This window comes from Chenopodium quinoa, unplaced genomic scaffold, assembly GCF_001683475.1.
Source record: "Chenopodium quinoa cultivar QQ74 unplaced genomic scaffold, ASM168347v1, whole genome shotgun sequence".
Taxonomy (NCBI): domain Eukaryota; kingdom Viridiplantae; phylum Streptophyta; class Magnoliopsida; order Caryophyllales; family Amaranthaceae; genus Chenopodium; species Chenopodium quinoa.
Window position 1 is genome coordinate 724,255 of NW_018744311.1, and position 25,450 is coordinate 749,704.

The following is a 25,450-nucleotide window of genomic DNA, read 5'->3' on the forward strand; positions in this document are numbered from 1 at the left end:
AAATCCTAGAATCTTGATAAGCCGGGGAGCCTCCAAAGGACCCTAGTAGTGAGTTAAACATACAATCTCAAAGTCACAAGTTCCCCACTCCAATAGACTAAGACAAAATCAGTATATCACAGACTTCACAGTAATATGCTTGGGCTTGGCTATACATTTTGAAGTACTCAAAACTGATCTGCATCACATATTATTAAACACTAGAAACAGCAGAGTAGCAGACCACGTTTCACATTAGCTTCTATTCCAAGTTCCAAAAAGAAGTTTTTTGCCACCAGAGCCACACCACAGCACCACTGTCATAGTCTTGAACAATTTAACACTATACTCAATATTACCAAGACTCTTCGTACTGTTGGCCTATATGCTTGTTGGTCAAGTACCCGTGTTTAATCCTCGATACATGGAATCACCTGGCCACATGGGTATGAACAGTTGACACTTCATTTTAGAACAACAAGAGTTGTGGAACTCTTTTCATATAATAGTAGAGTGACAGTTGGGCACATACCTGTGTCAAAGCCCAAGTCTGGTTAATAGGTAATGAGAATGCTATCTGACATGAGCCCAAGACAAAATAATGTAAACATTGTCATAAATGTCATATACATTAGATCAGACTAATTCCAATGGACTAAAAAGGAAAATTCGTTGTTACATTTCATGTGATACAACTCATACAAAGAGCCTTTGCATATATTATCATTAAAATGTTGGTGTTAGAAAGATACGGCTTAGATTAACTGAGAATTGAGGAAAGGGAAGTACTTGTATAGTTGTATGAACTTTTTGCCTCTGATACAGTTTGACTGTTCTTGCACCAATCGATCGACCACAAATCAAAACCAGTATAATTTTGTACAATTTACAGCTCACCAGTAGCTAGCCTTTGGCAACCCTTCTTGTTGTGGCTCATGAGTGAGTGACATCTTTACAGCAACAGTCAAAGTCCAGCCAGCCTTGCCACAATTTGCAACTAAACTTTTGCGACATGCCTGCTGGAAAAGAGATGAAGATCAGGTGCTGGTGTAAAAAAAGTGCACAGACTTTGATGCAAAATTGCAATTAACCTAAATGCAAGAATTATTTAATTTAAATCTAGGGATTAACAGCAGAGTGCCTTACTTTTAATCAGTTTACTATACATCTATATGCTAAGCTTCATCCCTGAATCCTCATTTGTAGCAATGTCTTTGTGTCGTCCATCCTTTTGCTCCAAAGGAAACTCTTCTGCGCATAATGAAAATGAAAATGAACATTGTTGCTACTAATACACAAACAAAGAGCATCTTTATATGGGCAGTAATGTTTCCGCTCTTCAAAATTTTCACAATTATGTAACTCTAAAAATCTGATATCAACATTCAGCAGCAGACATTTGAATGTTTAAGAGAACGATCTCTAAAACAAATCCATCACTCCATCAAAGTATTTTCTGGAGAATCAGAGGAAGTAAATAAACTACTCCTATTAAACTCTAAATAGCAAGTAGCATTCACAGAGAACAATATTCATAAAAACTACATATAAGAACATTTTAATAGGTTCTACCTGGCCCATAGACAACATTATTTCTACCTATGACTTCAAAATTGAGTGATGAATTTCTCCTGTCTGTTGGCTGAAACCTGGCTTCTTGTAAACCCCTTTCCCCTTCATCAACTTCCTCACATTTTGGACTTCTTGCCACTCTTCTCCAGCCGCATGTATGTTTGACAATGTCACAAGAGCTCCGGGTTTCTTTGAGGCTACTTTCAAGAGATTGTCTGCCATTTTTTCAGCTAGGTCTCTTCTTCCATGTACACTACACCCATTGAAGAAAGCCCCAACAATTGATTCTGTAGCTTCCATTGGCATCCTTTTTATCAATTCATAAGCTTCTTCCACATCCCCAGCACGACATAAAAGGTCAACAACACAAGCATAGTGCTCTTTGTTGGCCTCAACTTGATATATATCTTTCATGGACCTAAAGATTTCCATAGCCTTTTCAACTAGCCCACCATGGCTGCAAGCTGAAAGAACACAAACTAAAGTCACTTCATTTGGCCGAAAACCTTGTTCTTGCATTTCTTCAAACAATCGCAGGGATTCATGAACAACACCGTTCTTCCCAAGGCATCCAATTATAACATTCCATAACGCAACATTTCTGACACGAGTTCCTTCAAATACAGTTCTTGCAGCTTTGACGCTTCCAGATTTTGAGTACATGTCAATAAGAGCACTAGCCACATAGACATTGACTTCAAGGGACAGTCTGTATATCAAACCATGAAGTTCCTTTCCTCTTTGAACTGATCCCATCAATCCACAAACTGGAAGCAGCCCAGTCACAGTTACATGATTGGGTCTGATTCCAGCTACTAACATGTCCCTAAACAATTTTAGAGCCTCAAAAGGTTGATTGCTGCGAGAAAAACCAGAAATCAATGCATTCCATGTAATCAAGTCACAACACAACCCTTCTCTAGTCATTCGAGAGAAAAGCTCGAGAGCACCATCGCGATCTCCACTCTGAGCATACCCATTTATTAGGGCATTCCATGTGAAGTCATTTGGCTCCAACCCTTCCAGTTTCATCTGCTCAAACAATCCAATTGCTCCACCAAGTTTCCCTACATTACAATATCCAGAAATCATGGACGTCCAAGACGCTACATCCTTACACAATATTCTATCAAAGACCCTTCGAGCATACTGTATCTTACCACATTTACAATACATATCAATCAAAGCATTGCAAACTAACACATCACACTCAAAACCCATTTTATTCATCACAGCATGAACTTCCATTCCCTTATTCAAATCCAACAAACCAACACAAGCTTTCAAGACAAACGAAAGTGTATACTTATTAGGTAAAGTTCCCATCTTTTGCATCAAAGAAAAACACCCAATTGCCTCCTCACATTTTCCATGAAAAGCCATCACCGAAATCATCCAATTAAAAGCAAAAACATTTGGGTTTAACATTTTATCAAACAGTTGGTGTGCATACCTAAGATTACCACAACTTGCATATACACCCAAAATTTTTGCATCCAACGACATTCTTGAAACATCAATCCCACTTATTATCAACATCCCGTGAACTTGCTTGGCTAAATTTGATGATTTTGACTTTGTGCAACGCTGCAAAACTGAGCAAAGTTCATCATATGACAACTTATATGGCCTAAACAATGCTGATAACTTCATAATAGCTTTGTTTTCGCTGGATTTTTAAAATTTCTGATAAAACCCAGATAAATTCATCTGACAGTATCTCATTTTAGCAACAAAAAAAGGGGGAAAAAAAAACACGAAAAAATGATGAAATAAGAGAGAGAAAATTGAAGTTTGGCGCCAAATAAAAAGTAAAAATTTAACGACGCCTGAGAGATTCGAACTCTCGCGGGGAAACCCCATGTACTTAGCAGGCACACGCCTTAACCACTCGGCCAAAGCGTCTATTGTTGATAATCATATCAAATTAAAATATTTAAACAATTATACTAACCCTATTTACTTACACATCCCTATAAATATGTTTTTTTTTCCTTGATTCAACTTTTATGATAGTATTTGGGTAATTATGTCATCTAAAATGTTTAATTACTTATTTGCCCTCATTAACGCTAATTTTATTACTCGTAACATATTTTTCCCCATTGTGTTGCTAACAACTGAAAGAACTCCCTGAAAATGAATAGTTATGACCCATACGTTAGCAACCCTAATATGAACAAAAAACGGAGTCATCTCTAAGTTGTTTGACCCACCATTTTTCGTATTGACTTGAATCCATAGAGCAATGTAAAATTGAAGAAAGCACATTAACTAAATTGCCACTATTGAATAAATAAAATAGGGAGGGAGAAATAATGAAAAAAAACGGGGTAGTCGATTATAAACATTGGTGGTTGAAAACAATTGAAATAACATTGATTTTCTAAAGCTAGTTGAGACGAGATTATTATTTAAGGGGAGTAGTTGGAAGGGTATATAGATCAAAAAGGTACTACTTAGGTTGCTCCTTAGTTTGAGTTACAATTAAGGTTTGATTTAAATCGACCTTATTTAATATTTCGAGTCACACAAGTCATTTTCAGGTGATACCTGAACCTAAACTCGTTTAATTTCATGTCGAGTTTGTGTCGATCCATGTAATATGCAATGAATCTGGTAAAAAATCTTAACCCAAACGTACTATTTTCAAGCAGGTTATTGAGCTGGATCAAATTTTACTAGTCCTAATTATAGTTTGAATTGAACTACTCTCCATTGCACATTAAACAATGTGTCAATTTTGAATTGTGATATTACACTAGTTCTACATGAAGCAAGCCTCCATTAATCTCCAAAATAACAAATGATGTTTATCATGGGACAAAATTGCCATATTTTGAGATAAAAATTATAAATGACACCAGTGTTTGCGGTTTCAGTAAAAAGTCACCAAACCAATTGCGATTTTACCTATTTATCCCCAAATTTTACAATTTTACTTTTACTATTAGCACAGGTAAATTCATAATTACCCAAACACCCTTACACAGTTACACTCATTTTTCTTCACAAACGACTCAAAGCTACCATATTGGCGGTCTCCGCCACCTAACCCTTTCAACCACCACAAACCACCATCTCTCTAACCCTAAATTAATTAATTGCAACAAATAACAAATACTTCAATTGTTCAATTGATTGTGAATCAGACTTCATTCCTAAATTGGCATCATCAGATCAACGAAATTATACCGGAAGAAATCGCCGGTTGCCGGAATCTCACTTTCCTAGACCTAATTTGAAGTGATGAAGGACAATTACGCGTCATTACTGGAGAGATTAAAGGAAAATGAGATGATTATTTGGCGATGATCTTGTGATGCAGGTAAATGCTGCCTAATTTTCGTTTTCAAATTCGTTTTCATGCAATTTTTGTTCTTTGATGCCCAATAATTTTGCTTAAACATGTAAATGGAGTTGCTATTATATATATATTTTTAATTTTATTTTGTGCAATTGTTGTGAATTGTGATGTTCATTCCTAAATTGTTTATATTTTATTTTTTATTTTTATTTTGTGCAATTGTTGTGAATTGTGATGCTCTTGTTTCTATTGATTTTTGGTATGATAAGCATCTTCTGAATTATAATATATTGCTCAATTCTGAAAACGGAAGTCCATTTTAGTATTTTAATAAAGCCTCATCTTGTAGCTACGAGTTAGATTGAATGAGAATTCGACAATGTACATGACAGTATAGTTTATCTCCGTTTATCACAGGGGGCAAAAGTGTAAATACTGGTTTCCAAAACCGTTACTTGAAACGAAACTTGTTTATCACGGAGATTGACTGGTGCAGCCTTGTATGGTAATAGAAATAAGTGAAATTAACCTTTATACCATTATTACTTCTGATACAGTCGAAAAACTAATTCAGAGATGGTTTTTAATTGTAGAAATGAGTGATACATGGTGAGAACTAGTAAAGTGTAACAAAGTAAATATGAAAAATAATACTAGAGAATATAAGGTCTTAAGGTTGAGTGGTAACTGTAAATGAGGTAGGACAAGGTGGGCTAGCTACTTTGGTCATACCCTCAAGCATCTGTATAACCCTTTTCATTGTAGGTCGGAGGCTTAGGTCTTCCTGAATACACCAAAGGGCAACCATTACATACCTCTCTAGGCGTAGTGTGTCATTAAGTGCATCCGTATCACCATCAACGAGGTATTCTAATGTGTTAGATTGATAGCAATCGAATGCCCAATCAGTCAGAATAGCTCCCTCCTCACTCATATCCATGCACACACCTCTTCGACAGCATATGATTTCTAATAACAAAACCCCAAAGCTGTACACATCCACCTTTACTGTGACTGGTTTGTTTCTGAACCATTCAGGGGCAAGGTATCCTTTTGTCCCTCGGACTGTAGTAATTGTTTGGGTCTGATTTAAAACCAAAAGCTTTGCCAATCCGAAATCAGAAATACGGGCTTGATAGTAATCATCAAGAAGTATGTTCTGCGGCTTTATATCAAAGTGAATTATTTGTGTGCTGCATTCCTCATGCAAATACAAGAGCCCCCTTGCAACCCCTTGCGCAATTTGAATCCTTGCAGTCCAGCTTGGCTTTAAATCACCGAAAAGATAATCTGCCACAGTACCATTGCTCATATATTCATATACCAATAACCGCTGATCTTCTTCTTGCAAAATCCTATAAATCGAACTAAATTCTTGTGATGAGTCTGACCAATTATATTCACTTCAGCTTTAAATTCCTTGTCAGACTCTTTATGTAACCGATCTAATTTTTTGATGGCTACTATTATGGGAGATCCTCCTGCTCCGATCTTCCCTTTGTAAACTGTGCCAAAAGCCCCCCGTCCTATCTCTTCCTTGGATCCATCTGTTGCATCTTCTAGCTCTTTGTAGCTGAAGCAATGAACGCTGCTATACTCACTAAGAGTTTTACTCTTCTGATTTTCATCAAGTAGTCTGGAATGCTTGTTATTATACATGCAGAAATTTCCCAAAACTATAGCACTTTGCAGAAGGAAATTAACAAATACAGAACCACCAAACAAGGCTGCAAATACAGGATTTCTCTTGTATTTCATTACTTTTTCTGGAGGAAATGTAGGTTGACTAGGGTGTTGGAACCATTGCCATTTTCCTACCTTAAGCCAAGCTATCCTATCTACTCCACTATCTTGTCTTCCATTGGAGAGTGGAAGCTTCTTCTTCCAGCAAGTTTGTGATTGTTCATTGAAAATGGCAACAGCGCAAAGACAATCATTTTGGCAAGAGCTCTTGCACCTCTTCACTGAAAGGTTGAAGCTGTGCATAGTCTGCTAATGGCCAATCAGTATATTGAAGCTGAATTAGCTGATTTGTGGTAGCACCCTGGCCATACTCATCACTATTGTATTGCGTGAAGTTTGGTTTGCAGCTGCTATATGTGTCATCAGGATCTATCAGAGAGTAATTTTGTGGGCAATCACATCTTGGTCTCTTGCCCTCATCACCAATGCTGCAAATGCTGTTATATCCACAAATGCCACTGCCAGGTGTTATGGCAGGTGACATGCATATGTTATCAGGGAGTGACTGAGTGTTGGACCAACTGACACCTTTGTTGGCTGCGAAAGATTTTGGGTGATTATACCATGTCAAGACCCCATCAAAATCCAGTCTTACTCTCTGATAATTAGTCTTAGCGGAGACTAAATTATCTGCTAACGTGAGATTAAACCTTGAACCATTCTTGATCTCTATATACAAATCCCCTGATTCGCTGTAAATTACTTTGTCACCAGCATTTTCTGGGTTTGCTTGATCACCAGTGCTAGTCTCATAGTAAGGATTATAGGCATACCCAGATTCTAGGTCCCTTGTAATTAGGACTAGGTTTCCATCATCTTGAAAGCGTAGTTGGAACTTTCCTTGTGTAAAATTTGTTTCTGATCGTCGGGAATCAATCTCGATTCCTACTTTCAAATTCTGGGTAGGAAGCAAAGTATCTGTAGGATGGTCAAAGCTCTGCCAAGCTACATCATCACTGTCACTACCTTTGAGCACAAAATTCCCAGTATCATTCATATAGCCATAATAACAATTCCACCACCACCTAATTCTTTAGTGGTATTCCATAGAGGGGTTCCTTGAGGGTCACTAAGGACTAGACCCTCATTAGCAGTTATTTTTACTCACGACCCGGGTTTAACGGGGTTACCGTCATATGCATGCCAAACTATGGTGTCAGATGGCATGCAAGAAGAGATTTTTGTTGTTAGGAAATATATGAAAGCCAAAGGCAAAATCGCCCAAAGGCGTAACCAATGAAGAACCATTGCCGGTGGCTGTGAGGGATTGGCCCACTGTTATTTTGCCACCATTTTGTGCAGTAATGGATGATGATTGTAGAAGAATGAGTGTGAATAAGGAGATAAGGATACAAGATGGAGGCTTTGCCATTGCTTAGAAATATTCTAGTCTTTTCACACATGGGATGTATGATGTTATTGTGAACCATAAGAATTTATTGGCTTATATCATTTGTTGTGGAGAACTAGCCGGGAATACTTTTCTAGCGTGAAGTTAATTAGTAAATTCTTTTAAGAGGAATTAGAGGACCCTGACCCACTTTCTGTTGAACATTCAATTTTTGTAATGATGGTCTAGCTTAATTGTAGAAGGATTTATTGATCCTTCTAACTTTACTTTCTGAATGACTTAATAAGTCAATATATATATCTATTCTCACATTTTGTTTTTCTTATGGTTATGATACGAAGTAGTCTACTTAAGAATTAAATTCATACTCGGACTAGTTAGCTTTGGTATTCTAAATTCCATGTATGCCTTGTCATACCCAGGACGAAATGTATTCCATCTAGGGGTGTCAATTCGGTTAAACAGGTTCGGGTTTGGGTTGGGTTTATCAATTTCGGTTTATAACGGGTCGGTTTATAATGGATTGAAATAATAAACGGGTCGGTTTGGGTCGGTTTTGAAAATTATCGGGTCAGTTCGGTTTGGTTTTTTTAATTGCAGTTTCTATTCGGATCGGGTCCTTATCGGGTCGGGTTCTAGTCGGTTCGGGTCATAATCAATTTGGGTTGAACTGGGTCGATTTGAAAACGGGTTTAGCCCATTTAATGTGGGTTTCGGTTAAAAACAGTTCGGGTCTTAATCAGGATAGGTCGTAATTGGTTCGGGTCATAATCAGTTTGGGTTTAACTGGGTCGGTTCGAAAATGGGTCGGTTCGAAATAGATCGGGTGAAATCGGGTCCAACCATTATCGTTTCGGTTATAATCGGTTTAGATCGAACTTGGTTGGTTTGAAAACGAGTTTACCCAATTTGAAACGGGTTTCTAATCAAATCATATCGGGTTAAAATTGAGTCGGATGATTATCGAGTCGAATTAGTCATATAATGGGTAGGAACGAGTCATGTTATAATCAAGTCAAGTCATAAATAAGTTGGGTTTATCGAGTAGTGGGTTGAAACAGATTAGATCATAAACATATTGGGTAACAGGTTGTAAATGACTCAGTCATAACGGGTTACGGGTTTTAAACGGTTTGGTCATAACGGGCTACGGGTCGTAAACGGTTCGGTCACAACGGGTTACGGATTATAACCGGTTCGGTCACAACGGGTTACGGGTTGGAACGATTTAGGTTTATCGGATTTTTATTGGGTTTTAACGGTTTTCGGTTTAAAACGGGTCGGTTACTATCGAGTTTAAACGTAATCGGTTTGGGTTGCTTTCAGTTTCGGGTTGTAACGGTTTGGCTTGATAACGGGTCGGGTTAGTAACGGTTTGCACAAATTCGGTTTAGTTCAGTTTCGGTTTGGAAAAAATTGGGCCGGGTCAGTTTTCGGTTTCCAAAAAACGGGTTTTAAACAGTTCAGTTCCTTTTCGGATCGGTTCGAAACAGTCGGGTTTAACGATTCGGGTCAGAAACTGACAACTCTAATTCCATCTCTTAAGTGGATGAGAATACTTGGTCTTGGATATGATCTGTGGAAATTGAATAATAAAAAGTTAGGAAACTAGATATATCCATGCAGGATACTTATTAGGAATTCATTATTATGAAGGTTTTGACTTTTGAGCTACAGAGCTACAAAGTTAGCTAGCAACTCCATTCGGAATCAATGACTATTTTACTACCTCCGTTGTCTATTATTTAAAATATCCCTTTGTTGCAAATAATAGTTAACAGAGATAGTATATGCTATCTTACTCTGCCCGTTACATGCTAATTTTCAATGCTTTAAGGTAGGGGTGTTTTATTTGAAGTAAAATGTTTTCATGGAAAATGATTTTTCCATTTCCCCGATTTTAATTTTTTTTATTTTTTGTGAAGAGTAGAAATTTGTTTTTCCAAATGGTACAACTTTACACTTTGGAAAATATTTTCTTTTATAAAACAAGAGAAGTCATAAACTCATAATTTCCTCCCTCCTTATCGAGGGAGCCTCCATTCATTATTCTTTCTTCTATAACTTTTCTTGTAAGAAATCAAACAAAGAAAAATTAATTTGCAATTGTGGTATTCTTTGAACATGTGTTTTCTTTGAAAATTTATTTTTAACATTTTTATTAGGTTGATTTTTTATTGAAGAACTTACACGTTGGTTTGGAGGAAAACATTGTCCTTTGAACCAAGTTATAAGCTTCTTAAAGCACCATGGAGTGACTACTGATGTCATTTTAAATGTTTGAAAAGTTTATATAAAAAAAGAAAACAATAATGGTTTTCGCTGGTCTATGACAACTTTTCAAAATCGCTGTCAGTTAATGAGCATTTTTTACTACTACCTCCTTTACATATTAGACCACTGTCAATGGTGAGCAAAAAAAATGCTCACCCACTCTCTCTCTACCCACTTTCTCTCTCAACAAATCAATTTTGCTCATGGGCAAATTTTTTTCATATTTCCTCTCCCAATGGTGAGCAAAAAAAATGCTCACCCACCACTATCTCTCTCTTACTTTTTCAATACCCCACCATAACTTTCTCTCTCCTACACAACACTTCTTTATTTATTTATTTCATTTATATTTTAACATTACTCCAAATAAATAAAAACTAGTTTAATTATGTGTAACTTATTTTTTTTATTTTTTTCTTTTTTATCGTTAAAATTTATCGTAAAATTATTTATGTTATTATAAATAATTGTAAAAAAAAGCTCATAATTTTTTATTTATTTTAAAAGCGGTACAATATTAGAGAACAATTAATTTGCAACGTCATGCGCAATTAAACTTAGGAAATAAAAAAAACACAACAACTACATCGTCTAATTTCTCCCTAATTACGGGGCCCGTATCGTTGCCAAATATGTTCGACTAAATCACGTTTCAGAGATAGATGAATTTCTCTGTCACGGAGGGAAGCTTTTCGCTGTAGAAATGCGTTGAAGTCAAAGTTGGTAGGTCGGCCTACGTTGAATTCAAACGGTGGCGTTGTAGATGTTGATGCTGGTGTTGATTCTTATTGATCTTCTTCGTAGAAGGCTCTTAGAACTTCGGCTCGAGTGTAGTTGTGGCGCTCATCTTCAACAATCATGTTGTGCATAATGATACATGCTTTCATTATGTCTCGCAGTATGTCCTCATCGTACGCCAGTGACGGTTTTCGTATTATTGCAAATCGAGCTTGCAAAACACCGAATGCTCTTTCAACGTCTTTTCGAGCAGCAGCCTGGTGGTCAGCGAACAATTTATCTTTTTGAAGTTGAGGGGTTGTGATACCCTGAACAAAAGTTGCCCACTTCGGATAAATACCGTCGGCTAAGTAATATGCCATGTTGTATTCATGGCCGTTAACGGTAAAATTTACCGGAGGAGCTCGACCATGCAGAACCTCATCGAACACTGGGGAACGGTATAAGACATTTAGGTCATTACAAGATCCAGGAATCCCAAAGAAGGAATGCCATATCCATAAATCCTGATCTGTAACGGCTTCCAGTATTAGCGTTGCTTTCTTGTTCCTACCGGCGTACTGCGCTTTCCATGCCGTTGGACAGTTCTTCCATTCCCAATGCATGCAATCAATGCTGCCTATCATGCCTGGAAATCCACGCAGTTCATTTTGATGCATAATTCTGGCCAATTCAGCAGTTGTAGGGTTTCGCATGTACTCGGTTCCGAACTGATTAATGACCCCGGTACAAAAACGTTGAAGAGCAACTCGAGCAGTTGACTCACTGATCCGAACGTATTCATCCACGGCGTCCGCAGCCATGCCGTAGCCTAACATTCTTATCGCTGCTGTACATTTTTGCAGAGGTGATAAACCTAACCTTCCAGCTGCATCCCTACGCTGCTGGAAGTACACATCACCTTCAACGACCTTGTTCATTATACGTACAAACAAAGGTCGTTGCATACGAAATCTTCTTCTAAATTGGGTGGTGTTGTACACGGGATTATCGGAAAAGTAATCATTAAACAACCTGGCATGTCCAATTTCCCTATCTCTTCTATTCGTACCCCCTCTAGGTTTTTTTGAAGAGTGTTGGGATTGTGTTTGGGGCATGAGGACAGATGGGGGTTGGTATGTGAAGAGTTCATCAACAAGTTGGTCATATTCTTCAGTATTTGAAGAAGATGAGCTTGAACTTGAGCTTGATGATGGTCTAGAATACATCTCGTATTACTATTGTTATTTGATGAAGGGGTGTGGTTGTGGATATGTGCCATGTCTACTATATATAGCAAAAATATCAAATGAATATGTGGTTACAAATCTGATTGACCACACCAAGTACATGAATTAAATTTTCAACCACGGAATAGGTATACTATGCTAGTTGACAGTGACAAGTCTTGAGTGCAATAATGTCGGTATCAATGACACAAAGGTAAATCATTCTGATAAAGTGAAATCAGAAAAATGTGACTACACAATGACAAAGATTTATTGTAATTATGTCGGTATTAATGACACAAAGGTAAAGCATTCTGATAAAGTGAAATCAGAAAAATGTGACTACACAATGACGAAGATTTATTGTAATTATGTCGGTATGGAAACTTAAATCAACTTGTTAAACAACTTGTCATTCAATATTGGAAAATCAGAATACAAGTGTACATCTTACATTGAGATTAACCACACAACTAATACAACTTAAAAATAAAAGACTAAATTGCGCTTAATAAATAAAAGACTAAAACCAAACATGCTTAAAGGCCTTGTAATTTACCAAGTAAAAAATTCTTGTACGACTCTTCTTCGGGAGTGAGTGGCGTAGGCGAATTCTTCAGAGCTTGCACCATATCAAACCAGGTTTTCATCTTATGAATGTCAAGTTCCTCCCTTTTCCTCTGTTCCTTGTCTTTTTCAATTTTGATCCTCTCGTCCTTCAGAATGGCCTCCCTCTCGCGAATTGTAGCGAATTCCTTCATTCGTTCGCTAAGCTCAGACGAACTACTTTCTGTTGCTACTGCTTTCCCCTTACGCTTCGCCTTTGCCTTCTTGACACCCTCAGGCCGTTGTAAACCGCCAGATGAAAAACCATCCGTATGGGTTTCATCCTCTACATCATCTCTGGACCTCTTCCCACTTCCAGCACTACCTTCTTCCTCGGCATCACAAGCGGCTTTTCTTTCCTTCAAGGACATTGACCATCTCACCTTCGGTCTCCACTTTGGATCCTTGTTAAGCATTTCAATTGCGTGAGGAAAAGTGAAATTGCGACCTTGGGCGACATGAAAAAGCTTCGCCGCACTTTTCATACGATCAGCTTCATTGTAACCACTCCCTCCCTCCGGAAGTCTACCTGCCTCATCATAGCAAGATATCCATTGCAGTGTGTCCGCTGCCAACCTTCTCCAGTGCGACGTGAGACTCTTAATAGGCCTTGGCGGAATTATATGCGGCTTCTGCGTATGCAAAGTTTGGTATGCTGCGTGTACATTGCGCCATAGGGTAGTTGCTTTTTGGCTTGTACTTTTAATAGCATCCTCGCTAATCTGTAAGTACAACCCAATCAGAGCTTCATCTTCCGCCACAGACCAAATACGGGTAGCTCGTGCAGGAACCTGGTTGGGTTCCAACAAGCGCACTGGTGGAGGAGGATACTGCGGCGTCTCTGGTACGCTTTCCTCTTCGCTCTCATCGAATAGTGTGTTACTACCAAGATCAGTTTCAGGTGTACGATCTTCATTAGCAGGGTTTTGTTGGGGAACCTCAGTGGGTGTCTGATGCAGTGGAGGTGGTTGCGTCGACATATTGCCCATTCTTTGCAAGAACAACTGAAACTCGGGATTAGTTAGGAAATCATCACTAAAACCCGAAAGTTGTTGACGGAAATTTGGGTTGTTTGGATCCATTAAAATATTCTGCACCAAAAAACAAAAGATCAATATCGTTACAAACATTTACTCAAAAAACAAATTAAAATGATAACAAATCCAAAAAAATATCAACAACTTTCTTCAATTGCATAATGCAATAACATTACATGCCATACAAAATAACATATATACTAATTTTAACACATAACTACAGGTACATGTTAAAGAAAATAATTAACCAATACTTGCAACACTTTAAGAACATGTACATAATGCAATATAATTTCGTGGCCTATAATTTTTTTTTTCAATAAAATCACATATATACTAATTTTATTAAGTTAATACATTTATATATAGCAACAAAAATTTACCATTAATTAATTGCAACAACAAATTCAGAAATTTATGGACAAAATATAAACAACTTTCTTAATAATTACATATTGCAAATATAATTACATGGCCTAAAATATTTTTTTTTTTAAAAAAAAATCACATATAATATACTACTTATATTTAACTGATTTTAAAAATTAAATAATTTTTTTTTACCTCAATATGGATGAATTGCAATAGCAATATTCTTCTACAAAATTAAAATACTTTTAAGAAAATTAAAATTTGGAGGATTTTAAGGTGTTTTTGAAATTGTATCAAAATATATCAAAATGCATGTCTATTTATAGAGAATTTAATTTTATGACCGTTGGTAATTTTTTTTTTTTTTTTTTTTTTACAAAATATATTTTTCTGAAAATGGGAAATACATAAATAACCGTTGTAAAACGGCTAGTATTTTCTGATTGGTTGTCTTGCTGCCAGCTGCCACATGTCGCGTCCTCATTCGCCAGCGAACTGCACGCGTCAGCTTCCCTTTTTTTTTTTTTTTTTTTTTTTTTCTGATACTCAAAACGACGCGTTTTGAGGCGCGCCTTTGAGGCAACTTCATCAAAACGCGTCGTTTTGATGTTAGAGTCAGTTTTTTTTTTTTTTTTTCTGACGCGTGTGGGGCCCACTTGCAACACTGTTCATGGCAAAAAATGCTCAACTTTTGAGCTTTTTAATAAATGCTCATGAACATTTTTACCTATTTTTCATTTTACTCACCATTGTGAGTTGTGAGCATTTTTTTTCCTCACAAAAAATGTTCATGAGCTAAAAAAACTCTCACCATTGAGAGTGCTCTTAGTTGCAACTTTTGCCAAAACAGGGTGCTACACATTAGTTGTAACTTTCCATTTTTTTTTCCTATTTTAGTAAGTTTTTTCAAATGAATGTACAAAAATACCCTTACTAAAAAACTCATAAACACTACTCCGTATTAACTACCTAAATCAGATTTCATTAAACTCATAATCTAACTTATAACATAAATTAAAACAATTCCATTCCAAAGATTCATTCAAGATTTCAAGTGGGTAACTCCCACAAAATTGTCAGAACACCCAATACCCCATTCTCAACTCTCAGCGTCGCTATCACCGCCGCATCTAACCACCACCGTCAACGTTGCCGCAGCATCTACCTCCACCCTCAACGTCACCGCTGCATCTACCGCCATCGTCAACTTCATCGCTGCTCATCACCATACTCAAAGTCGCCCCTTACTGTTCCTTTCTCTCTCTTCTTTTTTTAATTGTTTAGATCTAATGGTTTGAGGGGTGAATGGGCTAATTTGGGGTGGTTTTGGTGTGGTTCAAGGTGGGTAAGGGTAGTTTTGGGTTGGTTTAGGGTGAGTGAGGGTGATTTTGGGGCTGAATGAGGGTGGTTGTTTTGGGTTGGTTTATGGCGAATGTTGGTGGTTTTGGGGTGGTTCGGCTGAGCGGAGTTGGTTTTGGTGTGGTAAGAATTGAGAAGGGGTGGTTTTGGTGTCGTTTGGGTTGAGAGGTGGTGGTCTTAGGGCTGATTGGGCTGCGCGGGTGGTTTTTGAGGTTGTTTGGGCTGCGGTGGTGGTTTCGGTGTCGTCGTTTGGGTTGATTGTGGGTGATTTTGGGTTGGTTTTAAGGTTGTTCAGGCTGCGGTGGTGGTTTAAGGGTTGTTCGGGGATGCTAGTGGCTGCTGCTAGCAGACGGTGGTGGGGTGGCTGCTGCTGGCTGACGATGGTGGGGTGGCTGCTGCTGGCCGACGGTGGTGGGGTGAATGCCGTTGGACGACGATGGTGGAGTGGGTTTTGTTGATGGTGGTGGGTAATTTATTAATTACCTTCACTTTCTTTCTCCTACTTTGCTTAATTAACTATTCCTTTATTCACTAATCTATTATTATGAAATTTTGTCTTAGAATTCGTGTTAAGATGAAAGTTGCAACTAATATGTAACGGAGGTAGTAGAAAGAATTAGCTTGTTACTTCTGATGCGATAGCCTAATGTTAGAAAAAAGGTTCATGGACATGTTTTGTAAGCACAATTGAATTGCTATGAGAAAAAAAAAAAAATCCAAAGTTAGAGGCCTCTAGAGACCAAGAATTTCCCTCAAAACAGATTTGATGATTTGAATTTGACTACTGGTTGATGAATGGTCCTCGTTAAAAGATGGACCAGAGATCACGCTCCTTTTACTTTTCTGTACTTGGAATTTTAAGCCCTCGTACACACAACGTTTAAACTACTCTAGGATAGAATTCATTGTTGTTTCACTTGTTTGTATTACATTGAAATGTTATTTTAGTGAAGATTCCAGGAAAGATACAACTATGTCACTAGCAATGACATTGGTAATTTCTGTAAAAAAATTTGACATTGTTGATTTGTTAAGATAGTTTGATAAGGTTTTTTTTTTTTTTTATTTTTTATTTTTTTATTTTTTATTTTTATATATATATATATATATTTTTTTTTTTTTCTACCTCAATTAAATGTTATGTGCAATTTTGAAATATTATTTATAAAATATAAAATATTTCAAAGTTGCACATAATATTTAACGGAGGTAGTATATGGTAAGATACAGAGATGCCCCTTCTATCACAGCCATTCACAGGAGGGTTGGGGGTGAGGATCGAATCCTGGTCACACCAGGGGGAGGGGAGATGAAGGGACTAATCATCCCTCCACTCCTTGATAGTTTGATTAGATAGCGTGCATTGACTGTATGTTTTTTAATTATGCAAACTATTGTCTCCTTATAATTGAAAAAATATAGGTTCATGCTTGAATGATATATTTCTCTTTCCTATACAGTTTGCGTGATAGTCAAATCATTAAAATGGTGTTGTTTACTGTTTCACTGTGTTGAAAAAAAAAATGTAATTTTTCTTTAATATTGTTCTCTATTTTTTGATAAAAGAAAATATTGTAACTAGAGAAAGGCTGCATCAGTTTGAGAGAAAACAATGTACTGCAACATACCTCGTATAAGACAGTTGTTGCTAATTTCACATATGGTAGCTTTTGCAATCCCTAAGGATATAGTTTAAAAATGTTTCAAAGATAAATATGAGTTATCTATCATGGAAAGAAAATGAAAACTCCATATATCATGCTCAGAAGTTCGACAAAACAAAAGTAAAAATAACTAGAAATTAAACTGTAATGCTTGAGATTCTAAGTCTTCTAACATTGGCTAGTAATTTAATATGAGGGTTGGTAAGGAGGGTTTGGCACTTGGACAATGCCTTCAAGCATCTGTGTGACCTTTCTCATTGTTGGTCGTAGACGTGGGTCTTCCTGGATACACCAAAGAGAAACCATCACAAACCTCTCCAATTGCAACTTGTCATTGTGCACCTCCGTGTCATCACTGACCAGAGACTCTAGTGTGCTAAATTGATAGCAATCAAATGCCCAATCTGTCAGAATTTGCTTCTCTTCCATGACTTCTAGGCATACACATTGTCTACAACATATGATCTCTAATAGCAAAACCCCAAAGCTATACACATCCACCTTTGCTGTAACTGGCTTGTTTCTAAACCATTCAGGGCAACATACCCTTTCGTCCCTCTGATCGCAGTAGTTGTTTGGGACTGATTTAAGTCCAACAGCTTCACCAAACCAAAATCAGAAATACGAGGATTAAGATCGTCATCAAGTAGTATGTTCTGGGCCTTGATATCGCAGTGAATGATCTGGGAGCTGCACTTTTCATGCAAATACAAGAGCCCCCTTGCAATTCCTAAAGAAATTTGAGCCCTGGTTGTCCAGCTTGGTCTCATATTACCGAACAGATGATCTGCTAAGGTATGGTTGCTCATATATTCATATACAAGTAACCTCTGATCTTTCTCTTTGCAAAATCCTACAAGCCGAACTAGATTCCTGTGGTGAGTTTGGCCTATCACATTTACTTCATTTTTGAATTCCTTATCCGCATCATTGAATATTCGATCCAACAACTTTACAGCAACATGAATTGGAGAATCTTTCTTACCTATTATGCCTTTGTAAACTATACCAAAACCCCCTCTTCCTAGTTCTTCCTTGAACTCTTTTGTTGCCTCTTCAAGCTCTTGGTAGCTGAAGCAATGGACATTGCTGTATTCCTTAAGCCTTTTACTAGTTCTGACATCAACCTCTTGTAGCTGCATCTTCTTGTGTATAAAGTAGAATCCCAAACCCATGGTACTCAATAGAAAGAAATTAACAGAAATAGAGCCACCTAACAGAACTGAAACAACAGCATTGAGTGGGTTGGTATACGAATAACCGTTGCCTACCTTAAGCCATGCGATTCTAGTCACTCTACTGCCATTCATCCCATTGAAGAGGGGTGTCTTCTTTTTCCAACACATTTTTGTGCTTCGTTCATAAATTACAGCAGCACAAAAGCAATTATCAAAACAAAAACTCTGGCAGGACTTTTCACTACAAGGACTAAGTATGGCATAATCAGCCTGTGGCCAATCTGTATATTGTAGCTTAATTAGCTTATATTTACCCTTTGCCGTTTCTTCACACTGATCCATCTGGAAATCTGGTTTGCAGCTGCTGAACATGTCATGAGGATCTATTGGAGAATAATTTGGTGGACATCCACACCTTGGTCTGCGATCTTCACCGATCCAGCAAATGCTGTTATATCCGCAAGCTCCACTGCCAACTTTTGAGCCGCCAAAACTGTCACAAATATTGTCTGGAATCAATTTTGTTGTTGACCAAACAACACTGCTTTCCTTGGTAAAAGTTCTTCGGTGGTAATACCAGGTGAGAACTCCATCAATATCAAGAGTCATTCTGTGATAGTAATTTTTGGCTGGTTTTAACTGATTTGGTGTGAGATAAACCTTTGCGCCATTTTTTTGGAGGATAAACATATGCCCTGATTCCTCATAAACCACCTTCTCACCCGAGTTGGTGTGACTCTCATAGTAGTAATAACTATAATTGTAGTTTGTAGCTGGGTCCCTGGTATTAAGCACGAGCTTCCCATCATTAAGGAAACACATTTGAAACCTCCCTGTTGTGAAACTAGTTTTTGATAACCGAGAATTAACCACCAAATTTGAGTCCATGACCTGAGTTGGCAGCAAGGTGTCTGTAGGATGCGCAAAGCTTTGCCATATTATCTCATTGGCTGTGCTTCTCTTGAGGGCAAAATTTCCGGTGTCATTCATAAATCCGTAGCCTACAAAACCAGACAACTCATTCAAGGTACTCCATAGCTGACTGCCTCTTGGATCACTGAGGACTAATCCCTTTTCAGCAGTTAGTGTTAATGTCGATCCTTGGGGAACGGGGTTACCTTCATTTGCATGCCAGACAACTGTGTTTGGGATCTTTGCATACCAAATAGCAAGCAAAAACTGATTTTTGGTGTTGGGTAATAGATGAAAACCAAAGGCAAAATCATCTGAAGGTGAAAGCCATGAAGGGCTATTTAGGTTGGCTGACAAAGAGGTGCCAACCGATATGTTGCCACCACTTCCGTCAGCAATAACGGATGATTGCAGGAGGATTAGTGTAGAGAAGGCTAGGTGAATAGATAGAGCCCAAACCATTTGCGAAACTATCTGGAGCATTGCTGATTTTTACAAGCAGTTGGGGAACATTGATTGTATATCTGTATGCCAGAATCTTATTCAACTCCAGAGTCAAACAAGTCTTCCAAATTAGTTGAAAAAATTACTTGAAGAAAATGCTTTGTGGTCCCTGCCGTTACCTTCAAGTTCTAGTGCCGTCCCCTAAACAAAAAAAATCTAAGTGCCGTCTTCGGCTTATCCCTCAATGTTAATGTTGATTAGCTGATTTTTCATTTTTCACACATCTATGCCTCCCTTTCTGAAGAACCTTCATGGTAGTCTCATCAAAAGTCAAGTCTTTATTGCCCCACTTAGGAACACTATTTTTTCTTTTGTCAGGCTAATTGATTTTATTTTCAAAATTGTGGTTGAGTACTAAACAAAACTTGATCAATTATCGTGGTTTGACAGATGTTATAGTAGAAAGATAAGTTTTGCTGTGACCACAACTAGCAATGTGGGTGTTCACTTCGTTTTCTGGAATGTTTTATTTATTTATTTGTTTAGTAATTACTCTGAGAGAAGGATCTTAGGATGAAGTGGAAGCATGAAGAGAAAAACCTTGACTTAAAACACTGTAGAATAAGATAGGACTTGTGTACTTGATATGTTAGTTTTTGAAATTCTGGGTCGAATTTTCTTGTTTGATATGTCAAGGGTGAATGGAGAAGAATTCACGTGGATGACACATGGAAATGACATCTTGTTCATGTAGCCAACTCCATCCTTGCGGGACAAAGGCTATAATATTATACTTGTAGTTGTTGTTTCTTCTTGGATTCATCAGGTCTCATTTTTCCCAATCATTAGCTACTTTGTCCGTCTACTTTGCTAGTTCATTGTGTGGTTTAAATAATAGCTAAAGTCTAAAGAGGTTGTGCTGCTACTAAGGCGAAGTTGTGAATTCAATCATTTTATATGAACAGTAGAGCACTAATATGTGATCTTCAGAAAGATTTTCTGGATACTTAGCTTCCTGCAAATATTCTCAACTGAGTCCTTTGTTTTCTTGGTTGTGCAGTGAGTTTATACTTCTGTAACTGTAAAAATACAATTTGCAGATGAAGAGGGGGTATATGGTTAAGCTATATGTCTCAATTTTAAAGGCTCTCCATTTGGATAAAGCTGGTTTGAATGTTTATTTCAACATTCATACATATGCTAAGCGTCAACTTTCTGTGTTGATTATTTCTGTGGTTCAGGTTGCTAAAAGGAGGAGATTCCCAGGATGTGAATTAGTGTCTCCTTCGGCGGTATGGATACCATTTCAGTAGAAACTTCATGCCTGTCTGCTGTTGGAAGTTCTCTCTCACCAGTCACCAGTAAGTCTTAATGATCTTAGCGCATTTTTTTTTTTTCAATTCACAATTGCTGTATATACCACAGGTTGACATAACGAGGTCTTCAGTTATGGCACAAATATAGTAATAAAACTAATATGCACATCATGGTTAAGGACTTTAGGACTTTAGGTAGATCATTAACTCCTACATTCCTTCAAACACTAGGATATTGCTTAAAGCAGGTTTCTGGGGAAATGCACTTACTAATTTTGCTACTGAAATCACAAAGTAAATTTATTTCTGTGGAAATCATTCATAACCACACCAATAGTTGAAATCAGGTTTACACCATGAAACTAAATTTTACATTTAAAAAAAAAAAGTGATCAAGATACATTATCAGGGGCCTTTTGGGCTGTTTTAATGTTGGGTAGTAACTGAAAATGAGGTAGGCCAAGGAGGGTTATTAGGCACTTCAGCAAGTCCTTCTAGCATCTGTGTGACTGTTCGCATTGTTGGTCGTAGACTTGGATCTTCTTGGATGCACCAAAGGGCAACCAATACAAACCTCTTCAACCGGATCATGTCCTTAAGTGCCTCCATGTCATCATTGACTAGTAGATCTAGTTTATTTGATAGGTAGCAATCAAATGCCCAATCTGTCAAGATTGCTGCTTCCTCTTGAACTAGCTCCATACATACACTCTTTCGACAACATATGATCTCCAATAAAAGAACCCCAAAGCTATAGACATCTACCTTCACCGTGACTGGTTTGTTCCTGAACCATTCTGGAGCAACATAGCCTTTGGTCCCTCTGATTGCTGTATTTGTATGGGTTTGATTTAGAACCAAAAGCTTTGCCAACCCAAAATCAGAAATACGAGCATTATGATATTCATCTAAAAGTATATTCTGGGGCTTTATATCACAATGAATGATTTGGGTGCTGCACTCCTCATGCAAGTATAATAGCCCCGTAGCTGTCCCCTGAGCAATTTGAACTCTATCTATCCAGCTTGGCCGCATTTCATCAAATAAATAATCAGCTAAGTTACCATTGCTCATATATTCATATACTAACAGCCGCTGATCCCCTTCCTTGCAAAATCCTACAAGCTGTACTAGATTCTTGTGATGTGTCTGACCAATGACATTAACTTCTGTTTTGAACTCTTTGTCAGTGTCGGACGATACTCGATGTAACTTCTTAACAGCAACACAAATTGAAGGACCACCTCCTCTGATCGTGCCCTTGTAAACTACACCAAAAGCCCCTCTTCCCAACTCTTCCTTAAATCCATAAGTTGCCTCATTTAGCTCTTGGTAGCTGAAATAATGGACGTGACTATACTCTCTCAATGTTTTCTGCTGGCCCTCATTAGACACTTTCTGTTGCTTCTTATGACAAATGAAGAAAATTCCGAAACAGATTGCAATTAAAAGTAGTAAATTAACAGAAACAGAGCCACCAACCAGAGCTTTATTTAGATATTTCTCCTTGTTTTTTGTTGTTGAAGGGGGTAAGGAAACAAAAGTACTGATTGAACTATTGGAAATACTAACATTTCCAACTTTTATCCAAGCAGTCCCGATTACTGTGCTGTCTCTTCTTCCGTTGGACAGTGGTGCCTTCTTTTTCCAACAACCTGCAAGATTATTTACATCCCCGAACATGGCTGCAGCACAGAAGCAGTCTTTCAAACAAGAATTCTTACAGTCTTCTTCGCTGCAAGGATCAAGCCTTTCATAATCATTCCATGGCCAATCAGTATTTGGAAGGGGTACTAATCTGTACTCACCCCTCATGGATCTCTCAGCATATCCTTCACAACTCTCTAGCATGAAATCAGGCTTACAGCTGCCAAATGTATCATTAGGATCTAGAAATGAGTAACCTTTTGGGCATGTACATGTCGGCTTTCTATCATCACCAATGCTGCAAATGCTGTTAAACCCACAGATTCCACTGCCTACATCTGCTCTGAAATTTTGATTAGTGATACAAATATTTTCTGGTAATACGTGCGTCGTTGACCAGACATTGCTGATGGTGGCTTTTGGGATAGAATACCATGTTAACACCCCATCAAATGTCAAAGTTACTCTCTGATAGCTATCTTTTGTTGACTGCACCATTTTTGGCGGCAAGAGATCTTGCCTGGACCCATTCTTTCTTAAAATAAACATGTACCCAGATTCATTATAGACCAATCTCTGACCTGAAATTGTCGGGTTTTCATTAGTGCCACTAGTGTAGTAAGCACCATAGGCAAAGCCAGTTGTTAGATCCCTGGGATTGAGGACGAGGTTTCCGTCAGGCATCAAACGTAACTGGAACCTCCCCTTTGTAAAATTAGTTCTTGATAGCTTAGCGTTAACCTCCACATTTGTCTCCATAACCTGAGAAGGCAGCAAAGTGTCTGTAGGATGGTCAAAGCTCTGCCAAACTGGATTGTTGCTGCTACTTTTGAGGGCGAAATTCCCAGTATCATTCATGTAGCCATACTTTACCTCACCTCCGTCACTTAGCTCATCAGAGGTGCTCCATAAGTTGATTCCGTTAGGATCACTGAGAACTAGTCCCTCGTTAGCTGTAATCTTGACTGATGATCCTTGAGGAACAGGATTACCATCATTTGCATACCAAACAATGGTGCTGGGAATCTTAGCATACCAGATGGCAAGCAAGAAGAGATTGCTGCTGTTTGAAAATTTGGAAAAGCCAAAGGCGAAATCGCCGGAAGGGGAATGCCATGAAGAGTTATTGGTGGCAGCTGATAGAGATTTTCCTACTGGTATATTGCCTTTATTTTGGGCAGCGATAGGTGATGATTGTAGGAACATTAGTGTTAACAAGGAGAGAGTGCAAGAAAGAGGCCAAGCCGCCATTGCTTAGATAAGTATTTGGAGCAATAGGTGGTGTGATTTTATGAATTTATGTCACTGAGTTATATATTGTAGCATTATTGAAATTTAAACAGTGAGTCCAAGTCAATATTTACTTGATTGAAAAGTCAGTCTATGGAGAAGCCTCAATTTCTAAGAGCTTTTGACTTTTGAACAACTAGAATAAATATTTGTAAAATTAATTTTAAAGTAAAAATCACTTTATAGTAGTGAAAAGACATGATGGAAGTTAAAGCTAGGATTATGATATAGAGATCAAGTTGGTTCTTATAGTTTTAATGCTTGTGAGGTACATGTTGTCTTTAAAAATTCATAAAATTGATTAATTAATCGTTAGTTTCACACTGAGTTAATTAAATAATTTGAATATAAAGTCTTAAGTTAGTTAGAGTGACATTAAATCCAAAGACTGAATATAATTGAGTACCCTTGTTAAATGTAGTAGAAGACTAGAAGCAACCGAGAAAGAACATCTGGATTTTTTTAGTCAACTTGTTTATTATAAAAATAAAAAGATTTGCTTTTTAGTGCCTTTTTTAATTTGCTGTTCTATTTTATCAGTAGTTGACTGGAAAATTCTTATAAAATTATAATGTCATCACCCATCAGGGATCTTGTTTACCAGTTACCACCACCAACCGCATCATGGTGTAAAGAAAATAATACTACTCGTGAGTCGTGACACGGCTGCTAACACCAAACAGCGTAACAAAGTTAGAACTTGTGTTACTGACTCTTAACCTTTGTTCCACAAAGTTCTTCCTCCTTAAGTACTTGCATTTACATTCAACTTCATTGGTATGTAGATCTGTAGTATGTATCTGGGTAGAAAATTGTCGAACGGAGGGAGTTGTAATAATACGTACACTTATAGTTTTTCAATGTGTGACACATGACGTTTATGCATGCTAACCTTGATAATTTTTTTTTGATTCAGCCGTTCAGATGATGCCAATGCAGAAACAAGCAGCACGTATTATGTTCCTTGTGAAGCAGAAATCTGTACCAATATTTCCTCAGAAGAACCTCATGCATTAACTCAGCCAGTCAGTATTACAAGTGTAAGGAAAGCTAATTACAACACTATTATGGCCTATTTTATTTTATTAAATGTGACAACATTGTCCGAACATCATACAATAGTGTTCCATGACGGTTGTTTTTGGATGGAGTGAGTAAAGATTTCAAATTTTAAGTACATTGTATCAGATGAATTTCGTTAACTTAACATTTTTCTTGCTTGTGGACCACGATGTTTTTTAAAATATGCTAATGTGTCTTTAAAGAGTCTTCTTAATAGCTTATCTTCTTTTATTGTGTATTTATATATTGTGGTTCAGATGGTGACGAAGTCGATTCAACGATGGGCTGCCACCAGTTTAATATTCTTGACCAAAACTTTTGGTTGAGGAGGAAATCACCTATATGCGTACAACTCCTTGGGCGAAGAAACTTCATGTTGAATAAGGTAATT

General features: G+C 37.6%; 4 protein-coding genes, 1 non-coding gene and 2 pseudogenes across 7 annotated transcripts in view; 1 reads left to right on the forward strand and 6 right to left on the reverse strand.

Annotated features, from left to right (window-relative positions):
• Positions 1-1,131: 1,131 nt before the first annotated feature.
• Positions 1,132-3,616, reverse strand: LOC110695956 (pentatricopeptide repeat-containing protein At1g19720-like). Its single transcript, XM_021873199.1, has 2 exons — positions 1,552-3,616; positions 1,132-1,230 (listed from the first exon to the last, which is right to left on the reverse strand). The coding sequence occupies exon 1, from the start codon at positions 3,202-3,204 to the stop codon at positions 1,579-1,581; it is 1,626 nt and encodes a 541-aa protein (XP_021728891.1). The 5' UTR covers positions 3,205-3,616; the 3' UTR covers positions 1,132-1,230; positions 1,552-1,578.
• TRNAS-GCU lies at positions 3,375-3,456 on the reverse strand. Its single transcript has one exon. It is a non-coding gene; the product is annotated as a tRNA-Ser (tRNA).
• Positions 3,617-4,489: 873 nt separating the features above from the next.
• Positions 4,490-25,450, forward strand: part of LOC110695967 (beta-glucosidase 24-like) — a 71,177-nt gene continuing 50,216 nt past the window's right edge. For 2 of the 3 annotated variants that reach the window (XM_021873210.1, XM_021873212.1), the window contains exons 1-4: positions 18,841-18,968; positions 20,986-21,105; positions 24,914-25,037; positions 25,317-25,444. The gene's annotated coding sequence lies outside the window, so the exon portion shown is untranslated. Of the gene's footprint in view, positions 4,880-18,840; positions 18,969-20,985; positions 21,106-24,913; positions 25,038-25,316; positions 25,445-25,450 lie in introns of those variants that run through there. The other variant, XM_021873211.1, reaches the window with a different exon arrangement.
• LOC110695960 lies at positions 4,886-8,219 on the reverse strand (annotated as a pseudogene).
• On the reverse strand, positions 11,012-12,172 carry LOC110696150. The gene has a single exon (XM_021873438.1). The coding sequence runs from the start codon at positions 12,170-12,172 to the stop codon at positions 11,012-11,014; it is 1,161 nt and encodes a 386-aa protein (XP_021729130.1).
• LOC110695964 lies at positions 16,694-20,973 on the reverse strand (annotated as a pseudogene).
• On the reverse strand, positions 21,145-24,046 carry LOC110695957 (G-type lectin S-receptor-like serine/threonine-protein kinase LECRK3). Its single transcript, XM_021873200.1, has one exon. It carries the CDS (start codon positions 23,956-23,958, stop codon positions 21,487-21,489), a length of 2,472 nt encoding a protein of 823 aa, XP_021728892.1. The 5' UTR covers positions 23,959-24,046; the 3' UTR covers positions 21,145-21,486.

Coding starts and splice junctions, on each gene's coding strand:
- LOC110695956 (XM_021873199.1), bottom strand. CDS start 3,204: ATGAAGTTATCAGCATTGTTTAGGCCATATAAGTTGTCATATGATGAA.
- LOC110696150 (XM_021873438.1), bottom strand. CDS start 12,172: ATGTATTCTAGACCATCATCAAGCTCAAGTTCAAGCTCATCTTCTTCA.
- LOC110695957 (XM_021873200.1), bottom strand. CDS start 23,958: ATGGCGGCTTGGCCTCTTTCTTGCACTCTCTCCTTGTTAACACTAATG.